Source organism: Populus alba, chromosome 5, assembly GCF_005239225.2.
Source record: "Populus alba chromosome 5, ASM523922v2, whole genome shotgun sequence".
Classification (NCBI taxonomy): domain Eukaryota; kingdom Viridiplantae; phylum Streptophyta; class Magnoliopsida; order Malpighiales; family Salicaceae; genus Populus; species Populus alba.
Genome location: NC_133288.1, coordinates 22,875,098 through 22,888,159, shown reverse-complemented (window position 1 = coordinate 22,888,159; position 13,062 = coordinate 22,875,098). Strand labels below are relative to the sequence as shown.

Sequence of the window (13,062 nt, the reverse complement as noted above, 5' to 3'; positions counted from 1 at the left end):
AAGAGCCAGCAATTTAATAAGCTAATTAGTCATTAATTTAGTTTTCCTAATACTAAATAAGTACAATATTCATCATTAAATAAATTTTACCTTGAAGAATACAGCAATGGAGTTTAAAGCAGCCAAAAGTTTGCAGCTATCTTATTTTGCTTTACGGTTTAATTATGTTTTTTCAAAAGTTTTTAACTATAAATTATTATTTTTTATATTTTTATATTATTCTGATGTGTTAATATTAAAAATAAATTTTAAAAAATAAGAAAAAAATATTATTTTAATATATTTACAATAAAACACCTGAAAAATAAACTTTTTAACTCCCACAAACATGCTGTTATTATTTTAACCCAACAAGTAAAGCACCAAATCTTCCTCTCTCTCAGACAGACAGATTCCAAAAACACCTACACAACCTGTAACAGTAAGAATTGATGTATGGAGAGACTCTGTGAGGATCTTGTCAGCGACATCCTTTTATGTTTGCCAGCCAAATCTGCTGTCCGATTTAGATGTCTGAGCAAGTACTACGATCAACTTGTGTCGGATCCTAGGTTTGCTACCAGTCATGCTCTTCGATCAAACCCTGATGAGGTACATGGTCTTCTTCGGTTTACAGGTAGGAGTGCAGATAAGATGCTCTTCTGTTCTTTTCATTCAAAACCAAATATCCACAATAATCCTAAAGTTGTTCCCATAAATTCGCAGATCATAGCTTCTTGCAATGGCCTTGTTCTAGGTCTCTCTGATTCTAGTCTTTCTGTTTGTAACCCTATTTTACCTGATAGAATCCAGACTATACCAGCACTTGAAACCCCATATGGCGCTAAATGTGATTTAGGTTTGGCTTATGACCCAATTGGTTTCTCTTCGCTTGAATTCAAGTTAGTTCATGTTTACAGAGAACAGATCTTGAATATGCCACAAGATGAAGATGTTTATGGCTTTAAGATATTCGATTCAAGTGCAAACTCATGGAGACAATCTACATGCAAGCTGTTCTTGAGACATTTAATTCCTATGCAGCCTTATTTTTATGAGTTGAGAGGTCAAGCAGTGTACTTGAATGGACATTTGCACTGGTATAGGGCCTTCGGTGATATTGTTGCGTTTAATGTAGAGAAAGAAGAAGCTACACTCATCGGTATGCCTCGAGAAATGCGACTAGCATGGCCTAACTATCAAGATTATTCATGGTTCGGAGCTGCGGATGGTTTTCTTTATGTGGTATGTGTTTTCAAGAGACAAATTATGATGTGGACTCTTCTTGATTATGAAAACAGCAAGTGGGGGCTTGTCAGGAACAAGATCAAAGGGTTATCAAGAGTGGCTCAACCCATTTTCTTTGATGGTGAGAGGCTTGTTCTGAATTGTGGGCCAAAAAAGAAATTATTGCGGCTGTTCAATTTGAAACAAGATCGGTGGACGGAAATGGGCAGGTTACCAAGGAATACAATGGATGACAGTACTACCGTGTATGTTCCTTTCAACCCTACCTTGGCTCCTCTGATCAACAGCAGCGATCCTTCAAGAACTGCTTCACTCCCAGTCCTTCCGACTGCGATGCCGATAAACAACAAGTGCAAGAAAAGAAAACGAGGCAGGGTCGACAGAAAGTAGAGCCAGGAGCAAGAAGGTATGTTGAGGTTCAATCCAGAATATTCTTCTACAATTCCTTAGCTGTTAAGGAAATAATGGCTTGTGGCCGACAGAAAGTAGAGCCAGGAGCAAGAAGGTATGTTGAGGTTCAATCCAGAATATTCTTCTACAATTCCTTAGCTGTTAAGGAAATAATGGCTTGTGGCCGACAGAAAGTAGAGCCAGGAGCAAAAAGGTATGTTGAGGTTCAATCCAGAATATTCTTCTACAATTCCTTAGCTGTTAAGGAAATAATGGCTTGTGGCCGACAGAAAGTAGAGCCAGGAGCAAAAAGGTATGTTGAGGTTCAATCCAGAATATTCTTCTACAATTCCTTAGCTGTTAAGGAAATAATGGCTTGTGTGGACAATTCAGTCGGTGCCAATGTGGGAAGAAAAGGCAAGTCATTTACGTAGAAGAAGTAAAAAATATGTCCAGCTGTACTACTTTGTAATTAAGAATATGAGTTGTAAGAGAATAATTCCCTGGAAAAGTCTAGGCCTCCAGACCTGCTTAACAAGTCTATAAATAGCAGGGGCTAGTTTTGTTTTTTGTGTGTCCAGGTCCAGCAACAGAGAAAAAAAAACAATGTACGTCCAGGCGTGAACAAGAGATAAGAGATGAAAGAAATAATTGGGTGTGTGACGTGAGGGGGTGAGAAAAAGAGCGATATTGGGTGGTGTGAGGAATATTATTAATAAAAAAAAAAAAGTGTTTATTGTGGAACTTCCGTACAAGCATAATCACTAAGAAAAATCTAGTGTGTTTTATTTAACCACCATCGCCGCCGAGAATTTTTACTCAATAATTGGTATCGGAGCCTGACAGTCAAGGTAATCATATGGGAGCTTGACGGTTAAGAAACGGGACTGTGAAGTTCTGAGGCTAAGGACCTATCAGAGCTGGTGGTCAGGGACCACATTAAAGTTACTAGCAAGAGTGCTGAAGTTTATAGATAAGTAACCTATGAATGCTTGCGGTCAAGGACCGTTAACCTATTTTTTTACCGATCAGGGATCAGAATTATAAAAGATTCTTGCTGGGCAGGCCAGGATCTGGGGGAGATCGTCGTCCAAGGTAGGGACGCCACACCGCCACAAGAAACAAATTATCAAGAGCTGAAGAAATGGAAGGTTCAAGCAGGAAAAGCAATGTTTATTATCAAAGTTTCAGTAGAGAGGAGGAAGATATGATGGAACACATCAGGTATGCTGCGACACCTAAAGCTATCTGCGTCTAAGACCTGATTTTCATGGCTTCACCACCGCAATCAGAGGATGGACAGTTCAAATTAACATGCACCAAAGATTTAGAAGCTAATGAGGAAACTCTAGTCAAACAAATAGGTGGAGTTCCATTAAAGGAAGATGCAAAAGCTCTCTTTAGTAATCGCGAAAAAGGTGGCACAAATACTTAAAAAGTTCAAAAGAAACAATAAAGGAGTGCACGTAGGCTTAAGTGGAGCTCATGGTTGTTAAAAATGCATTTTAACTCGTAAAATCATCCAATCTGATTTTACGAGTTAAAACACAAAAAACATGTAGAATTGGGGTTAAAACTTGAACACCAACAAAATCAAGTTGACTCGATCAAACTTGCATAAAAATGGGTTGACTCATAAAAAACATAATGTTTTCACGAGTTGACCAAAACTTTCATTTTCATAGTTTCACCAAATGGAAAATGCAAAGTTGCATACAATTAGAAATGCAAATTGCAAATACTCCTTTGACTCAGCACCACTGCACCACAACACCAGTTTCTTTCCAAGTCCCCGTCTCCCACTCTCCCACTCTCCTAGTCTCCCTGACTCCTTTTCCATTTCCCCTTTCCCCAACAATTTAAGAAATCACTTTCCCCCGATTCGGAGCGTTCTTGACAAGACAAAGGTAATAATTGATTCTCAATCCCAAGCTTTGTTTTTTCTATCTAATGGTGGTGATTAGAGACAAAAATTATTTAGGTATTCTGTGAATATGTGTTTATCTTCTGGGTATTCTACTATTACTTAGTTTGCTACTGGGTATTTTTTCGGAGGGGAAGTGGTGTTGCACTGCTCTGTGTTCACCTATTCTCTGTTTGATCTTGCTTGCTTTGGTGTTGCAGATTCTACAATTTTGCATAGACAACGAAGCATTCCAGGATTGCACTTTTGTTAAGGTCACTTTCCATTATCTTTAACTAAGCTTCTTAATTATATGTAATTTGTCTAGGTATTCTGTGAAACTATTTAATTTCTTGCTTGCTGTTTTTATGTGTTGTAATTTCTTGTAATTAAGATTGTTGGTTCTCAATGTGTTAAGGTTTTTTATATTTTGCATTTAATTCTCAATGTGTATTACTGTATAGGTCAGTCTTGGATTGGAATGCCTTTTGCAGTGCTTCTGTTGCCTTTTTGTGAATTGTAAATCATTAGATTACATGTTGTCACCTGCCATACTTCTGTAGTTTAAATACTGGGAAACAAACATTTCAATTCCTTTGGCAATTGGCATTGTATTTGGTGGCAGCAGGGCAATTGATGCTAGGAGCCTTGCCTGACGTCATTGTTGTTGTTCTTAGGCAATGCTATGGTTGAAACAATAGTTTTGTCCATTGAGGTTTTAAATCATTTATTGACAGAAATGCATCATTTGCTGAGACTTTAGCTTGTACAATTTTTACCTTGTTGAATTAGCCAGGTTGAATGTGAATAGATGACAGAATTGTAACAAAAAATAATTGCTCTAATCCTACTATTAGCCAGGTTGAATGTGAATTAGCCAGGTTGAATGTGAAATGATAATCTGCAATTGTTTGAGTGTAAAAACAGAACAGTGAGGATTGAGGAACATAATCTCCTTCAACATTCTACTTGTTGAATATGTTTAGATATTTGTTTTATTTAAAATATTTTACTTGTGACTTTATGATTTTTAGTTAAAAAATTTTACTTTTGATTTTACGATTCGAGTTTATGAGTCGAATTTATATTGTATGTTTCATGTCGTATCAAAAAAGTGTTTTTAACAATCTTGGTGGAGCTCATCAAAATCAAGGCAATTGACATAAAAAGCGACATGATGGACTGATTCAACATCATGATAAATGTTTCTTGTAACATCTCTTGTTTTAATACTAAATTTAGTCAACGTTTTATACAACATACATGAAATGAGGGTCCTTTATAGTAAATAAGATGATCAAAAGAAATGATATTGGGTTTAGTTTTAAAAGCAATTTATTCACCTATTTGATATTATTTTCTTATTGGGTACTAATTAATAAATTAGTTAAACTCAAGTTTTTTTAAAAATTAATTTAATATTAGATATCCGATCTAATTGGATGCAAATGCCATGAAGATATTGTTTACATACCTATATTGGACTACTTGTATTCTTTCTCGAGGAAGAAAACTATAACCCTTAAAATTTTAGTTTCTTTTTTTTCAAATTAATTATGCATAGAACCATGTCTACATTACCAAATCTTGAATCTCAATTAAATAGCACCACAATTCTTATGAATCAATCAAATCCAATCACTAATTGGGATGGTTTTTCTATAATTATAATCAGATGTTAGATCGACTGGAATTTTATAAGAACGGAAAGACTCCCTCCTCATCTCCGGCCGTGAACTTGAGATAGGCTATTTATTTACTATTATTTTTGTAATTGAGGGAAACGAAATCAACCAAGTCGTTGTAGTATAGTGGTGAGTATTCCCGCCTGTCACGCGGGTGACCCGGGTTCGATCCCCGGCAACGGCGTACTTTACCAAGTTTTTGTATTTCTTCTTTTCTCTGGGTTTGCAATTCGGAAAATAAGGCCTCGCCGGCCCACGGACAATTTACACCCACAACATTACACTTGAACCATTCATAGTTAATTATTAAGCCCATTATTGTTGCTAGCATCATCAGTTTTTTTTTTCTTTTTTTTCTTTTTCCTAAGGGTAAAATGTGACAAAGCACCTTTATGTTTTTTTATTTAAAAAATAACAATTAGTTTCTGTTTTTTGCTTTTAATTTTTAATTTTTTTTATGTTTCCTCTTCTTCTTTATTTTTAATTTTTAATTTTTTAATTTTTTTTATGTTTCCTCTTCTTCTTTATTTCAATGTAAGGGTTTAGGGGATGATTTTTTTTTTAATAAGAAAATTACCCTTACTCTTGCGCATGCAGGAGTGATATGTTTGAAGCAACCAAAATCCTTCAGATCCTTTATTTAATATGTGGGACGGCGGCTTCTTTAAATTCCTAACCTAACAACTAGTGTGTTATGTGTATGTATAGAAAATTAGAAATATATATGGGGAGACTATGTGAGGACCTTGTCGCCGACATCCTATGTCTGAGCAAGTTCCACGATCAACTCGTGTCTGAGAGCATACTATTTTGTTCTTCCAATACGTTTTCTCTTCGACTGAATTCAAGTTCTCTTTTATTTACAGAGAAGAAATCCCATATATGTTCCAGAGAGAGAAGGAATTCAGATGTGGGTCCCCGTTGATTATGAAAACAAGAAAGTGGGATGGTGCCAAGAAAAAAGGTTGAAGGGTTATCGAGCTCTTCCCATTTTCTTCGATGGTGAAAGGCTTATGATCGGAGTCCAAAGAAGAATAAATTGCTCATGTTCAACATGAAGCTACAGAAGAAGATATGGGGCAGGTTTGCAAGTGGTCTAGGGATGACTTTGGTTGGCTATCCGCAATCTAGATAATCTTTATTTACTATATATCTTGGAATACAAACAAAAAAAAAGAAGATAAAATAGACATATCTTTAAACAATAAAAATTCATTACTGTTTTTAAAATAGATTTATATTTCTCTAACCAAACATATTTTCTATTTTTTTTAATTTTAAAATACTAATCAAACGCAATCTATTATCTATATTAAATTATTCAATTATTTATATTAAAATTATTTAAATAATAATGACAACATGTATTAATTAACTATGTTACTAAATAAATCTCTAAAAATATTGGTTTAACTTGATTTTATTCAATCTATTTTAATAGTTCTCTTAATTTATTATCAATTATATATCTACATAAATTTGAATTTCTACTAAAAATTACAGCTTGGCAATAAAATTGAGAAAATATAAAACAAACTCATTAAATAAGTTATTATTTATTTCATCGCAAAACACTGAAATAAAAAATTTGACACATAAGCTTCATCAATTTATTAAAAAATATATAATTTTACAATATTTAAAACAAATCATAACATGTAAAAATAGATATACTATAAAAATATGCAAAAAAAAATAACATTTTAAAATTATGTTCAAATAAAAAAAATGATAGATTTGCTTATTTAAAATGAAGAATCCTTGATAAAATTTGAATTAGAAAATAGATATTGACAAACAAAGTGTTGTGAATTGTGATAGTCGAATTTGTTGCAGGAACTTGAATTGTGTTGAGAATGAAAGGGGTGACTATTTGTTGCAGAAAAAATACTTAAGGAAGAAAGAGGCATGGAAGAGGGGGAGAGGAGGGGTTGATCATCATGTCATAAATTAAATATTACCAATGAATTTATTGATATAATTATTATGTTGGGTATTCCATCAATCATTTGTTGGTAAAAAGTGTCGCATCATTATATGATTTGTTTTTTTAGTTTCACTGTAATATTTTTTGTAATTCATTTGGTATATATCGAGATATTATTTTCATTGATATATTATGGATGAACTTTATCGCTAGGTTAATTTTGTTGGTAAAAGTTACATGTTAGTGTATTTTTCTAGCTTTTTTATTATTTTTTCCAACTACAATGCCTTTGATATATACCAATAAAATGCTGAGGGGGGCTTCCCCTGCATGCTTTGCACGTGTATAATTATGAAAATTAAAAAAGGTTATTTTTATAATTAAATTAAATACATTCTAAAATTAAAATAATATTTATTTTATGGTAATCTTGTTATAATTGTTAATTAAGTAAGGGTATATAAATAAAAAAAAATCTAATCCATTTGATTGAAAAGAAAATCATTTTTCATTAAATTAAAAGTTATTCAATTACTAATAATTAAATTGCGAAATTAATTATATAAGAATTTTCATTTTCAAGTTAATTATGAAAATTTTAAAAAAGTTATTTTTAGAATCAAATTAAATACATTCTAAAAATAAAATAATATTTATTTTATGGTAATCTTGTTGGAATTGTTAATAATTAAGTAAGGGTATATAAACAAAAACTCTAAAACCCATTTGATTGAAAAGAAAATCATTTTTCATTAAATCAAAAAGTTATTCAATTACTAATAATTAAATTTATAAATTAATTATGTAAGACTTTTCATTTTCTTACTTAAAAATCCCATAGAAGAGAATAAGATCATATTTAAAGTTCTCTCTAAACTCCATAGCCACTTAACATGAAGAAAGCTGCGAACCAAATATATAGTTTTCGATGGTTTCCTTTACAAATTAAGGACACTACATGCTTCCAAATTTCCTCCAATTAATCCCCACCAACAAACAAAATTTATATCTTCCATCCAAATATATAGTCCTCCATTTCTCCTACTTCTTCTCTTCTGTATTGCATTCATTCTACAAAACCTAAATTAAATAAAAGAAAAAAAAAACTAGAAAAATATCTGACAATGAAATTTTATTATAGTTCAACCTCAATAAATTATTAATACCCTCGAAATTATATAAAAAATATTAATTTATCAAGATATCATTTAAAATTCATATTTAAATTGAGATAGAACAATAATATTATTTAATTGAGTTTATATATATATAAAATTAAAAGTTGTTACAAAAAGTTTTCTTCCTTCTATTACAAAAATTCTATAAGAGTTGCTAGCTTAATTAGGCTACGTTTGGCATTATATTATCAAAACATGTTTATGAAAAATCATCAAAATTTAGTTTAATCAAAACTATGATTTTGAAAGGATTACTAAACATCTACTTTATACTTAATCTACATTCACAATATCAAACAGGCATTTATTATCTTAGATTAGGACAAGAGAAATATAGTTCGATCCTAGCTAGGAAAATCTTTGGATATATGAATACATTAGACACTCATTTTTTTTTCTTAAAAAGAGGAAAGGAATCAACCTTTTTTCTTAATCATGAAATTCTCTTCCAAAAAAATCTAAATCTTCTATTGTCTCAAGATTTTTTTTTTTTATAAGCCACAAAGATAAAGCCTAAACAAGGAAAAAGATTAATTCGAGAGGCTGGTCAAAACAGAGAAGATCAAAGTAAATAGACAATAATGTTTGTGTTATATTTCTTGAAAAATTAAAAAAAAAAATTCCTTATCTTATTACTTGTAAATTACATAATGTTTATATTTTATCTATATGTTATTTATTACTTAACCAGTAAAAAATTTAGATAATTATATATTATCTATTAAGTTTTTGATATTCATTACTATTTATTATTTAATATAAATTTAAAAAAGTAACACATATATTTGAGGGAATCTGTATTAAATGATGAGATTATAAATAGTTATATATGTGTATTATATCTATATTATATTATATTGTAATAAAAAAAAATGTAATGTTCTGCAAATAAATCTATTGCATACAAATGTATATAATTTGGCGTTAGCTTAATTTCTGATCATATTTAATAATATTCATTCATTATCTATTATATATCAGGCAATATAACTTTTCAAAAAAATTATATATGTTCAGGTTAGTTTAAATCGGTATTCATCATATTCATATTAAATTATTGTTTTTATTTATATTTATATATAGTTAATATATAAATTTCTTGAAAATAAAATAAATTCAATATTTTATATTTAGCTGGTCATTAATAAAATTCCTATCTGTGTACATGGTAAGATACATGAAAATTCATCAGAGCCAGCAATTTAGTTTTCCTTACTAAATAAGTACAATAACCATCATTAAATAAATTTTAGCTTGAAGAATACACAACAATGGAGTTTCAAGCAGGCAAAAGTTTGGGGCTATCCTGTTTGGCTTTACCGTTTAATCTTTTTCAAAAAATTATATTTTTTTTATAAATTATTTTTTTTATTTTTTTCGATTTTTTTATATGTTAATATTAAAAATAAAATTTTAAAAATAAAAAATATATTATTTTAATACATTTAAAAATAATAAAAAAAAAACTTGTAAAACCAACCTCTTCGATCCTCACAGACATGCTATTACTTAGTATTTTAGCCCAACAAGTAAAAGCACTAAATCTTCCTCTCTCTCAGACAGACAGATTCCAAAAACACCTACACAACCTGTAACAGTAAGAATTGATGTATGGAGAGACTCTGTGAGGATCTTGTCAGCGACATCCTTTTATGTTTGCCAGCCAAATCTGCTGTCCGATTTAGATGTCTGAGCAAGTACTACGATCAACTTGTGTCGGATCCTAGGTTTGCTACCAGTCATGCTCTTCGATCAAACCCTGATGAGGTACATGGTCTTCTTCGGTTTACAGGTAGGAGTGCAGATAAGATGCTCTTCTGTTCTTTTCATTCAAAACCAAATATCCACAATAATCCTAAAGTTGTTCCCATAAATTCTCAGATCATAGCTTCTTGCAATGGCCTTGTTCTAGGTCTCTCTGATTCTAGTCTTTCTGTTTGTAACCCTATTTTACCTGATAGAATCCAGACTATACCAGCACTTGAAACCCCATATGGCGCTAAATGTGATTTAGGTTTAGCTTATGACCCAATTGGTTGCTCTTCGCTTGAATTCAAGTTAGTTCATGTTTACAGAGAACAGATCTTGAACATGCCACAAGATGAAGATGCTTATGGCTTTAAGATATTCGATTCAAGTGAAAGCTCATGGAGACAATCTACATGCAAGCTGTTCTTGAGACATTTAATTCCTATGCAGCCTCATTTTTACAAGTTGAGAGGTCAAGCAGTGTACTTGAATGGACATGTGCACTGGTTTAGGGCCTTCGGTGATATTGTTGCGTTTAATGTAGAGAAAGAAGAAGCTACACTCATCGGTATGCCTCCAGAACTGCGACTAGCATGGCTTAACTACCAAGATTATTCATGGTTCGGAGCTGCGGATGGTTTTCTTTATGTGGTATGTGTTTTCAAGAGACAAATTATGATGTGGACTCTTCTTGATTATGAAAACAACAAGTGGGGGCTTGTCAGGAACAAGATCAAAGGGTTATCAAGAGTGGCTCAACCCATTTTCTTTGATGGTGAGAGGCTTGTTCTGAATTGTGGGCCAAAAAAGAAATTATTGCGGCTGTTCAATTTGAAACAAGATCGGTGGACGGAAATGGGCAGGTTACCAAGGAATACAATGGATGACAGTACTACCGTGTATGTTCCTTTCAACCCTACCTTGGCTCCTCTGATCAACAGCAGCGATCCTTCAAGAACTGCTTCTCTCCCAGTCCTTCCGACTGCGATGCCGATAAACAACAAGTGCAAGAAAAGAAAACGAGGCAGGGTCGCCAGAAAGTAGAGCCAGGAGCAAGAAGGTATGTTGAGGTTCAATCCAGAATATTCTTCTACAATTCCTTAGCTGTTAAGGAAGTAATGGCTTGTGGCCGACAGAAAGTAGAGACAGGAGCAAGAAGGTATACCCTGATCCAATCAATATTTTGCGGTTGAGAAATCATGACAGGATTTCATATTTCATAGTGTTCAATAAGACTATTTATAATGTTTACTTTGTCTTCTATGTATCTGTGTCCGTAATGTGAGGAGGCTTGAACAGGAACTTGGTTTCATTGACCAGGTATGCGAAGAGTACTTATCACTTGTCAAGACTTATTTGCTTCAAAGCATATCTTCCTATTTTAATTATTTTATGTTTCTTTATATTTCTAAGACCCATGATAAAGCTCGAGCTTGTTATATAGCAATAGTGATTACTTGTTGTTTTGAAAGCAATCTATTCACCCTTTTAAATATTATATATTGGATTAAATATTAGATCTTCATTCCAATTGAATACAAATTCTAATATTGTTTAGATATCATTATTTGATTTCAAACCTTGTATATTCTATATTCTATATGTTCGTGTGGGCGCATATATAATAAATTATTTTAAATAGGAGCTTTGTTTCATACCATGTACGTGTATATATATATATGTATACGCACGCACGCGTATTTTAAATTGTCTTAAATAAGAGCTTGGTTTAATTAAACACATATGCAAAGTATTTATCATTTATCAAGACTAATCTTAGCATATCTTATAAACCTATATTTATTTTGAGTTTAATTAATTAGCTCATCTCTTTTATAATCATTATTTTTCTTCTATAATTTTTTATATATTGTAATTTTTAAGTTTTATGTATGTTTTTTATTCAACAATAGTAATTAGTTGTTGTAGTTTCAAAAGCAATCTATTCACCCTATTGGATATTAAATAAATTAGTTAAATTTATTTCATGTTTTTTTAATATTAAATATTATTTGATCAAATCAGACACAAACGACAATGAAGAAATCATTTATGTACACATATATGTGAGAGCACGTGCATTTTAAATTATCTTAAATAGAAGCTTAGTTTCATTAAAAAAATGTATGCAAAGTATTTATCATTTATCAAGACTAATCTTAGCATATCTTGTAAGCCTATATTGATTTTGAGTTTAATTAATTAGCTCATCTTTTTTATAATCATTAGTTTTCTTCTATATTTTTTTATATTGTAATTTTTAGGTTTTTTGTTTGTTTTTTATACAACAATAGTAATTAATTGTTGTATTTTTTAAAAGCAATCTATTAACCCTATTTGATATTAAATAAATTAGTTAAACTTAACTCATGTTTCTTTAATATTAAATATTCAATCAAATCAAATATAAATGACAATGAAGAAATCATTTATGTTTATTGGATAAACCTATATTTTTTTCTCAATGAAGAAAACTATAGCCCTTAAAATTTTAATTTTTGTTATTTTTTCAAATTAATTATGCATAGAACTATGTCTATATTATTAAATTTTCAATCTCAATGAAACCACAATTCTTATGGCCTTATAAATTGAAATCACTGAAGGTAACGTAACCAATCAAGTCGTTGTAGTATAGTGGTGAGTATTCCCGCCTGTCACGCGGGTGACCCGGGTTCGATCCCCGGCAACGGCGTCTGTTATCAATTTTTTGTGTTTCTTCTTTTCTCTGGGTTAGCAATTCGGAAAATACCACGGACCTCTTGCATCCACAGAATGATACTTGACCCATTCATAGTTAATTATTAAGCCCATTAGTGTTGATAGCATTATTTTTTTTCTTAGGGTAAAATGTGACAAAACACCTTTATGTCTTTTTTAAAAAATACAATTAATTTATCGTTTTTTTATTTTTAAAATATTTTATGATTTGTCTTTCTTTTCTTTTTCTTTTTTTCAATGTAAGGGTTTAGAGAATGATTTTTTAAAAAACAAATATATGCA

The 13,062-nt window shown here is 31.3% G+C and overlaps 2 protein-coding genes and 2 non-coding genes across 4 annotated transcripts; all 4 read left to right on the top strand.

The window, feature by feature from the left end:
- The first annotated feature begins 359 nt into the window (after positions 1-359).
- LOC118061898 (putative F-box protein At4g09190) lies at positions 360-3,427 on the top strand. The gene has a single exon (XM_035075517.2). The coding sequence runs from the start codon at positions 436-438 to the stop codon at positions 1,615-1,617; it is 1,182 nt and encodes a 393-aa protein (XP_034931408.1). The 5' UTR covers positions 360-435; the 3' UTR covers positions 1,618-3,427.
- A 1,890-nt stretch (positions 3,428-5,317) lies between these two features.
- TRNAD-GUC (transfer RNA aspartic acid (anticodon GUC)) lies at positions 5,318-5,389 on the top strand. The gene has a single exon. It is a non-coding gene; the product is annotated as a tRNA-Asp (tRNA).
- Positions 5,390-9,847: 4,458 nt separating this feature from the next.
- LOC118061899 (putative F-box protein At4g09190) lies at positions 9,848-11,538 on the top strand. Its single transcript, XM_035075518.2, has one exon. It carries the CDS (start codon positions 9,922-9,924, stop codon positions 11,101-11,103), a length of 1,182 nt encoding a protein of 393 aa, XP_034931409.1. The 5' UTR covers positions 9,848-9,921; the 3' UTR covers positions 11,104-11,538.
- Positions 11,539-12,682: 1,144 nt separating this feature from the next.
- On the top strand, positions 12,683-12,754 carry TRNAD-GUC (transfer RNA aspartic acid (anticodon GUC)). The gene has a single exon. It is a non-coding gene; the product is annotated as a tRNA-Asp (tRNA).
- The last annotated feature ends 308 nt before the right edge of the window (positions 12,755-13,062 follow it).